The following is a 10,481-nucleotide window of genomic DNA, read 5'->3' on the forward strand; positions in this document are numbered from 1 at the left end:
GTGTGGCTAAGGCCGGAAGCATCATCAAGGACATTTTCCACCCCAGCCATGGTCTGTTCAAGGCGCTGCGACACCCACGGCCAGGCAAGCGATGGAGGAGCATCGGTAGCAGCACCACGAGACTCTGGAACAGCTTTTAACCAGCAGGCTGTTGAATGAGAACTAAGCCTGTAGATACTGTGCACTGAACTGTGTGTTTTATGTACAGATGATCTGATCTATGTTTTAATTACAGACACATTTTCCCCTTACCTTATTATGTACATTAGCCACTCTTTTAAATGCACTTTACTCTACTTCTACCTCTATCTTTTAACTGCATTATGTGGCTTGCACAATTAAGAATTTCACCCATATTACTTGTAATGTGATGTGACAATAAAGTTTGATTCTGATTCTGATTGATTCTCCTGTGCACTGACTATCATTCTGTTGAGGTAGCTGGTGCGCTGCAGACGGAGACCCTTGGCCATCAGGGCTATGCTGATGCTGATGGGAATCAGCCGAGTGGACACCCAGCCCATCAAAGCATGAGGGAAGTATCCGTTGGTCTGGCTCTGCAGACCCACGGTGGCCAGCTGGGCCTTTACATACCGTTTCGGGGTGGGCATGTCCAGGGTGGGCTTTGTGGTACCAGTCATCTTACTGCTCAACTTAGTGACCACAGCAAAAGGAAGAACGCTCTGGATAATTATGCCCCGATCCTTGTACTCCTCGTGCAGACCGCGGGAGAAAAAATCCACAAAGACCTTCGTAGCAGAGTAGACGGTCAACAGAGGGAATGGGAACATGCCACTGGAAGAGGACATGTTGAGAATTACTCCTTTGGACCTCTCTATCATTCTGGGAAGCACTAAGCGTGTCATCTGGCACACTGATGCCATGTTGACGTTCATCATGTTTGTGATGAAATTGTCCAAATCTGGAATGTTGTGATAGTACTCAGCATATTGGTAACACACACCAACGTTGTTGACTAAAACGCCGATCTCCAAGCCAGCCAGCCCAGCTTCAATTTTGAGGTAGATGTCTGTCCTGCCAAAGTCTACAGCTATGGTCTTTGTGTCGACTTTGAACTGTTCTTCGAGTTCCTTGGCCACATCATCCAACTCTTCCTGGGAGAGGCTGATCAGCACGATGGCAAATCCTCGACGCGCCAGCTCCTCTGTGTAGGATTTTCCGATTCCAGCTGTGGCACCAGTTACAACTGCCCATTTTCCCACCTTTGGGGTGAGAAGCTGCCCGTTACCCAAGACCCAAATCCTAAAGCCTGAGATCGATTTGTATATCAGCCATGACCCCAAGGAGGACATTGTGAAAGCTCCGACCAAGAAGAGAGGCTTTTCTACCTTAAGCAGTATGGTCTGAATATTAAGCAATGGCATGGCAAAAAGCATAGTGTTGATTGGGTGTGTGGAGAGATGACATTTAAAGGTGTGAGAAAGAATGGGACTATTACGTCAGTCATCGTCATATTTGGGAAAGTGTGATACTCCATATTTGGGCATATTTAACATAAACAGACAAGACATACATACAGGCATACGGAGATCTGAGGAATTTATACCAGGGTGATGCCCATTGGGAACGCATGGTTATGCACTTGATTGATTGATTGATGTAGTTTATTTAGTAAGACATGAGAATAGTACATAGTACATAACAGTACATGGAAGTACAAATTCACAATACAAGGTCTACTAAACTGGAACTCTCATTAAGCACTAAGCTTGTTTAAGATGAGAACCCCATGCACACAAATCATGATGACATATAAGAGGCAGTCAGGTATACACACTACTATACAGAATGTCATACAATCGGCTTTCAGGTTACTGGTATGAAGAGAGAAAAAAATAATATATATATACAAAAGAAGAAAATGAAGGAGGGGGGGGTAGGTTAAGACTTAGACAGGGGCCATTTTCGAATTGCAGCCTCCTGAAGGTGTATCTTTAGGGCAGTTTTGAAAGTGAGTAGGGTTTTTACAGTCCTTTACTCCTTTTGGTAGGGCATTCCACATTTTTGATGAATAGCATGAGAACGAGTTCATTCCCTTAGTTGAGCCAAATCTGGGTTGATTTGTGGAGCTGCCTCTGGTGTTATGATCATGGACTTCATTAACATTTTGGAAGTATTTTGACAAATACAGGGGGATCCCAATGTTGTGGTGTATCTTGAAGACCAGGCCCATAGCAAGTTGCTGTACTCTGTCCTCAACCCTAAGCCATCCAATCCTAGCAAAATGAGCAGGGGTTAGATGGGTTTTGTGATTGAGGCCAAGAAGTAGCCTTACAAGTTTGTTTTGGGATGTTTGGAGCCTTGTTTTTAAGGCCTTGGAGGTGTTGTGATACCATGAAGTGCATGCATAATCATAATGACCTTGAATGAGGGCCCCTGCAATAATCTTTAGAGTATTCTTACTGACTACTAGACGATCAATCCTCCACAAATAGAGTGTTGTTTGGTTGACATTTTTGATCACTTTTTCTGCATTTTTGTTACCAGAGAGGTTTGCCTCCAAGATGGAGCCCAGGTAGGTAATTTCATCCTTTCTTTTGATGACATCATTACCCACTTTGATCGTGAAGCTCTCTGCCTTAATAAGGTTAGGACTGGAGAGCTTCACGATCAAAGTGGGTAATGATGTCATCAAAAGAAAGGATGAAATGACCTACCTGGGCTCCATCTTGGAGGCAATACCCATTGTACCTGTTGTCAGATTACCCATTGTACTGTACCCATCGTATCATTATCATAGTACTTAAAGGCCACTTAAAGGTTTATATATGCCAACTCTTTTCGTCACAATGGTGCGGTAATAATTATGATGGTGTGGTGTGCCCATGATAGTCTCCTGAAATTTGTCTGCTGATTGTCGCATATTGCTTACTTTATGGTTATATCCTGAGGTGAGTATCACCAGAACATGCCGCTTGAATAGTCCACAAATATGTATGCAACACTGTTATATGTGGGAATGTGTAGCAGCATAAAGTCTTGACAAAAATACATGGGGAAACAGAAAAATGGACAATGAAGCTAAACTTAAATAAATAGGCTACTAAACAAAATAAGAAGGGTTTTAAACACGAGAGAGAGAGAGAGAGAGAGAGAGAGAGAGAGAGAGAGAGAGAGAGAGAGAGAGAGAGAGAGAGGAAACACATAAACACATAAACACATAAACACATAAATAAACTAAAAAGTTACAGGTCAGAGTCAGAGATCTCAACAGTCAATAAATCACAAATTGTGACAGCACCTCTACGAATATGCACCTCCCTGTGACTGGAAATCACACACACACACGCACGCATGCACGCGAAACTTGCTATATATTCTCAATGAAAGTCCACTGCTGGTGTGAATTCAGCTTTTCTTTAGGGCCCACTCGCACGCGTCTGAAGTGTCGGGTTCCCCGTTTACTTCCATTCTCTGGGAGCAAATGGGGTGCAGGCAGCATCAAGTTGTGTCTGACATGGAGTTGATTGATGAACCTTGACCGGGTGCCAACCAATAAATCCTGAAATAAATAGAATGTATTATTGTTAATATTAAATAATCTATGCACAGATAGACAACTTGAAATACAGTATTGTGTGTGAGTTTTGCCACACCGCCGACGCACAAATACACAGAGCAGAGATACACGGAGCACTCTTGAGGGGCCCTCCTGATACCAAAATAAACAGACAAATTGTCACTTACTGAGACAAGCCAACCGCAAATCAAGCATGTTCTGAAGGACACACAAAAGAAAACAGATTGCTATAGTCTCAATAGGCTACAATGGACAAACCAAGGACAGCACATGGCTGTTAGATTGACAGCTGTAGCTGAGTTAGATTTAGCACATTCATGTGAAGAGTGCATGGTTGACTAAAGACCCCTTCTGTGCGCCTCTTGAACCATGTGCAGAACTTTGGCAATATTATTCTCTCTCTCTCTGGAGTTTCTTAAATGTGACCTCTCTGGATCAGCTCTGCTCAGCTTGCTTCTGACTCTTGATGACAGCTTCACTCTGACCATGTGACTCTGTGCCCAATTACCGTAAACCCTCAAGCAATGGGCACAGCATTTTGACCTTAGATCTTGTACTATATAAACCCTTTTAATATTGTAACTTTTAGTACTAATTATTGTCTCCGCCAGGCCGAAGGCATGGCGAGAGAGTATGTTTTACCCCCTGTCTGTCCATCCGTCTGTCTGTGTGTGTGTGTGTGTGTGTGTGTGTGTGTGTGTGTGTGTGTGTGTGTGTGTGTGTGTGTGTGTGTGTGTGTGTGTGTGTGTGTGTGTGTGTGTCCGTCCGTCTGTCACCAGCTAATCTCCGGCACCGTTGGCCCGGTCGCTCCGAAACTGTGCACACACACTCCCTGGATGCCAATTCAGAACTTCTGCCCCAAATCTTTCACATGGGCCTGTTATAAGGCCACCAGGAGGCCGATTTGTGCAAAACCCATTTTTTTATATTACTCCTACAAATCTTATCCAAACGTCATGCAAATCAGTACACAGTATCACTATAGTCATGTGATCAACACAGATCTGTCGGATTTCCCATATTCCATCATCATTGCCTAAGGTTGGCTTCCAAAGTTTGCAGGATTGGTCCGTTTTGAACAAAAGCCTCAAAGTATACACACAGCTTGCGATTTCCGTGACATTTCACATGCACATTCCCACTAGGCCGAGGAAGAAATGCCACCCTTCTCACATTGGCCTGTTATAGCGCCACCAGCAGGTCTAATTTAGCAAACACATTTTTGGAACAAAATGCCTCAAATCATGAATGCAGTGTCAATGCAAGAATAAATGGCACTCTTTTCACATTGGCCTATTATAGCGCCACCAGGAGGCCAGAATAACGTACCTGACCTGGCGGAGACCTGTGCTCCGAGGAGCACTTTTTCTAGTTCATAATGAAATGAATCTTTTTAACTCAGTGTGTACTGTACATTAATTTTTACTTAAACAAACCATATTTATATTTATAATTGAAACCACTTGTCTGTCTTGGGTCATTTTCATGTCATATGTGATGGAAGTACAGTGGACCCCTGACACCTCTGAGCACTTTTCTTTTCCCAAATATGTATTTTATTTTGATTTATTTTATAAATGGGGGCCAAATATATATTATATTTTATTATGACATTTAACGCCCAATATTTCTACAATTGCTACAAATTGCTGAAAACCTGGGGATGGATCACCATGTCATTTTGGGCATACATTTTTATCTGATATTGTACCATGCATGTTCAAAATATGGATTCTGCATATTATTTCTGACTATTTTCCACAGCATTTATTATTTATTTTTTTACAGTTAGGAAAAAATTGGCAATTTAACATTGAGGTGCCCACTATGTTTATTTGACCATTTGACCTGTAGTAGGGATCTTCAAGGTTTTTCAGGCGAAGGACCCCGTAGCTGAGAGAGGGACCCCACAACGTACTGTATAAAATTGTGTTTAGGCCTACACATTATCTTTTCTATTAATATGTCGGATTCACACCAATGTCCGACATTTAAAGGGATATTTCATTTTAACATCTAATCAGACTTTTGTGAGCAGCACCCCAGATAGTTTTTTAATTCTTTGATTCAGTATTTAGATGATATTCATTTTTATCAGACACGCCACCTTCTTTTACAAACCCATACTGTAACTTCAAACTCCATTATAACCATGTTAGATTCATTTAAAATACACTCCATGGTTCTGGTGACTGATATTTCTAATACTTGAGGGGGCTGTGTTTTTTCAATAACCTTTTTCATCAAATAAAATAAATAAAATAAATAAAATAAATAAAATAAATAAAATAAATAAAATAAATAAAATAAATAAAATAAATAAAATAAATAAAATAAATAAAATAAAATAAATAAAATAAATAAAATAAAATAAAATAAATAAAATAAATAAAATAAATAAAATAAATAAAATAAATAAAATAAATAAAATAAATAAAATAAATAAAATAAATAAAATAAATAAAATAAATAAAATAAATAAAATACAATATTTTATAAAATATTATATAAAATGAAGAAATGAATTGGAAAAAAACACACACACACACACACACACATTAGAGGGACAATATCAGTCACCAGAACCAAGGATGGGTGTTTTCAATGAATCTAACATGTGGAGTTTGTAGTTACAATGGGTTTGTATAGGAAGGCTTGATAAAAGGAAAATCAAATATCTAAATACTGAAAAACTACTGAATCAAGCAACTTAATTAAGTCTGGGGTGTTCACAAAAGCTAGAGTAGACGTTAAAATGACCCCAAACATGTTTGAAAGTGAAATATCCCTTTAACCACTTAAGCCCTCAATACTTCGTATGCCTAAATGTGACATTTGGCTGTGTACTTGCATCGGTCATCTTTTCCCCTCCGCACCAAAACTCTTTGCTGAAAATAGCCGATCTACAAGTTCACGTGTAGATCAGAGCATCCCAGAATAGGGATGCTAGTTCAAGTGGTGTAAAAAATATATAAAAGAAAATCTATCACACAAAGATTTGGCGGCCCCCCCCTATAGTAACTCTGAGGACCCCTAGGGGTCCCGGATCCCCGTTGAAGACCTGTGACCTGTAGCCTGTGACACATCACAAACGTAATTTAGCAACCTGGCCATTGTCATAATTATTAGTAGGCGGGTGCAGTTATGGTTTGACCCAAAACAAATTGCAACAAAAGGTTTTTCAATGGATTATTGTAGTATTAGGTGTACTTAATAACATATCAAAAGTTTACCAAAATCGGACCACTAGAAAGGTAACATTTTCAAGATGGCCGCCGCCAGTTCCTTAAAAAGACCATTACTCCTTCATTATTCATCCTAGACAAGTAATGTTGGTGCCTAACCCCATGTTTTGGTAATCTTGAAATCTAATTAAGATATATAAATTATAGTCAAGTGATTACAAGTTCAATTATAAAGGAATTGGTTATAAGCATGGTTATAAGCACACACATATATATATATATATATATATATATATATATATATATGTATATATATATATATATATATATATATAAAACAATGTAATTTGACATTTCTCCCTTTTCTACATAATCCCAGGATTGGTGAATTGGTAATTCACATTCTGTTGAAGCTTTCAGGAGATTTCTTTTCATACCAAAAAGGAATAAATTCATTATTACTGGGTGGTACTGTGACATTTGTAAACATTGTAAGTCAGCACAGAGCTATCACAACATTTAGTGTCTACTGTCTTGGGTAGGGGTGGTAGAGGAGTGTGGCCGGATAGGGTTCAGATTTGCTTGTCACAGACATCTTATTCCTGAGATTGTAGTAGTTGTGTGGGGTTTTAGTGCAAAATTAATTTCACATGTCTTTTATTTTGTGATTGGTACTGCTGGCAATAACCTTGAACTTTGATCTTTTTGTCTGGATAATTTTAACTTTAAAATTTTATTTGAGGGGAGGGGACGCTCTGAGCCATAATGATAAGTCACTGGGGGCCCCTGGGAATATTAATGGTCAGCCACCAACCAGACACCGACTCTCCTGTGAGCCAGTCAGACATAGGGACACCCCTGACTGCCTGACACACAGTCATGCACCACGTGGAGGTCTTACAACCACAACTATGGGGGGCTCCTCACTAACTATGCCCACTCACGAGTGCCCATCTCGGGCATAGGAGCCAGCATGGAGGTCCACTTGGGACCAGTGGGACTCAGTGAGCCAGGCGACATAGGGATACTCCTCTCAGCCTAACGCATAAGCTTCATTTCTGCCTCCTCCTCACTCTGTCCTCCAGCGTGAGGTGAGCACAGGCTCCCTAAGCCACTTGGAGTGAAATCTGGGAAGATACAAGTGTATCTTTCATGTATCGTTTGGGGAACTGTCTTCGTTGAAATGCGTGGCGTATAATTTCTCCTCCTCCACATGACAACCCTCCGAGCTCTGGAATAGTCCAGCAATCCAACTGTGTGACACGTCATAATTGCTGTCACTTCAAAATGACGCTCCTTGCCTCCTCGCCTGGAGGACTTGAGGATGGACACTTGAAAATTGGAATTTGGCTATCGCGATGCACAACGTGCATCAGGGGCTGACAAGCCCCATTCTCTTTAGCTGCCTATGAGCACTCGTCCTGAGCTCCACACGTGCCCCACTATAGCTTTAATGGGACATGTCTGAGCCAACTGTTGAAGGTTTTGCACCTCGGACATGGGGGAGAGGAGAAGCTCAGGGTCTCCTTGGCTCCTATAACTTTGCTCTTCTGTGCTCCAAGTGCCCAGGGAGCAATCCAGTGACCCCCACTCCCCATACTCCCCTGTACCCACCTGAGGGGAACCCTAGGCCCACTAAACTCTACACCAGACCCCATTTTACCTCCTCACACAACCCCACCCTCATACTACCCTCTGCCTAGGCACCCAGAGAAATGGGTTCTGACAGCTCTGCACTAACCTCCGTAGCCACCCCTATTTACACACTCACACTGATTGCCTTCCTAATGTGTTAAAAAAGTTTTTAAAAATGTTGTCTACAAGATGACAGTTTGATTCACATTTGATCCGCAGAGCTATCCAAAATGTTTCAATATTGCAAGCAATACTATATCAACTGACAATATTCTCTTTCTCTGCCACCTTCTGAATGACTGAAAATTGTGACTATTGTTTTGTTGTGTTTTGAGGATATCTTGAAGCCTTGTTCCAGTAAAACAAATATAACTAGTTGAAACGGGTGAACATTTCAGAGGGTTTTAATAGAGTCAAAAACAAAATATTGGATTTCACAATTATCTAAATGTATATCTGCAATTTGGACAAGTCCTGTGGATTTCTATGCCCCCAAAACATAGGGTTAGACACAAAAAGTACTTGTCTAGGATAAATAATGAAGTTAGTTAGGTTATTTTAAAGATTTTTTGGCCATTTTGGACGCCATCTTGAAAATAACACCTTTCCAGTGATCAAACTTTGGTAAACTTTTAGTATGTTATTAAGGACACCTAATACTACAAAAAACTGTTGAAAAACGTTTTGTTGCAATTTGTTTTGGGTAAGGTGCTTTTTTTTCATAACTGCACCCGCCTATAGGCAACACTGCTCTCTGACAAGATGTAACACGAACAGAATTCTGCTGAGTGCTTCTTATGACACAACTAGCATTCCACACAATTCTGTGTGCGCGCGTGCGTGAGTTTCAATCATGTTTTGACAGCATCACTGTTTATTCATGGTTACTCTATAACAGTGGTTCTCGAAGTGGGGTCCAGGGACCCCCAGGGCCAGGGGTCCCCAGCTAAATTAGTTAGGCTATAGCATAACAGTCAGTCCACTCCACTCCACCATTAACCCCCTTTGGCTATTTGAAAATAGCCAATCTTCAAACTCAGTGCGTTGCAATGCATTGTGAGCTTGTAGATCTGATATTTTCCTTTTTTAATAATAATAAAATATTTTGCTTTTTTACTTGCATGGGGTCCTTGGCACACATATTTTCAGATGGTGGTCCGTGGCCAAATACATATTAATTTGAGGGGCCTTGACATGAAAAAGTTTGAGAACCACCGCTCTATATGGAGCTTTTATTTTGAAATGTTGGTGTGCGTGCGTGCGTGCGTGCGTGCGTGCGTGCGTGCGTGCGTGCGTGCGTGCGTGCGTGCGTGCGTGCGTGCGTGCGTGCCCATGCCCGTGTGTGTGTCATCGCTCCACCCTCCCTCCTCCCCTATCCGCCAGCGTTGCCATGTCTGCTTATTATAAGCAACTTTGGGCTTGTTTTTCTGTAAAGTTGCTTGTAAATATTAGTTGTGAGTTGTGGTTTTTCGGGCCTGTTTCTAAAAGCGTAGTTGCTTATTTGAGCTTGTTTCCTAATGTTGTTTAAACCTGCTTATGACACAACTAGCATTCCACACAATTTTCAAGACAAGTACCCCCAAATTAATAGGTATTTGTCCACGGACTCCCCTATTCTATATAATGCCTGATATAGGCCTACCAGATTTGTGTTAAGGGGGTCAAATATTAAAAAATATTTCACGAATGTGACGCGTTGTGAGCTTGTAGATCAGCTATTTTCAAATAGCCATGAATGTACTATAAAGTGCATTAAAGTGCTCGCGTAGTAGCGGTAGCTCCAATCGGAACCTCTCCCTCCGCTGTATAGCTCCCAGATGAGGTTCCTCGTTTGTCGGTGCCGTTTGAGCGAAAAATGTCCACACATTTTCCACTTTACATGTTTCTTACCCCTTTCTGCACATCGTATCCAAAAAGTAAAGGTTTTCTGAAATGCTCTCAGATGTTTGACATTTTAACGTACAATAAAATCTATCCAACAAGTTGAAAAAAGCGTTTAAATCGCTTCTCTCCTAAGCCGGTTCCATAATATTATGCATTAGAATATGCAATTCAACAGTTGACCAGTAGGGGAATCAGTAGTGTCATCTCTACGGGCGCAACTTCCGGGTATGTCTTAA

General features: G+C 41.0%; 1 protein-coding gene across 1 annotated transcript; it reads right to left on the reverse strand.

The window, feature by feature from the left end:
* Window positions 1-305: 305 nt before the first annotated feature.
* LOC308081965 (very-long-chain 3-oxoacyl-CoA reductase-A-like) lies at window positions 306-1,397 on the reverse strand (the record flags this gene model as incomplete). The annotated part of the gene is made up of 2 exons (XM_080423579.1): window positions 306-316; window positions 419-1,397. The coding sequence occupies 2 exons, from the start codon at window positions 1,395-1,397 to the stop codon at window positions 306-308; spliced, it is 990 nt and encodes a 329-aa protein (XP_080279705.1).
* Window positions 1,398-10,481: the final 9,084 nt, after the last annotated feature.

Source organism: Gymnoscopelus braueri (assembly GCF_963280865.1).
Source record: "Gymnoscopelus braueri genome assembly, chromosome: 3".
Lineage (NCBI taxonomy): Eukaryota > Metazoa > Chordata > Actinopteri > Myctophiformes > Myctophidae > Gymnoscopelus > Gymnoscopelus braueri.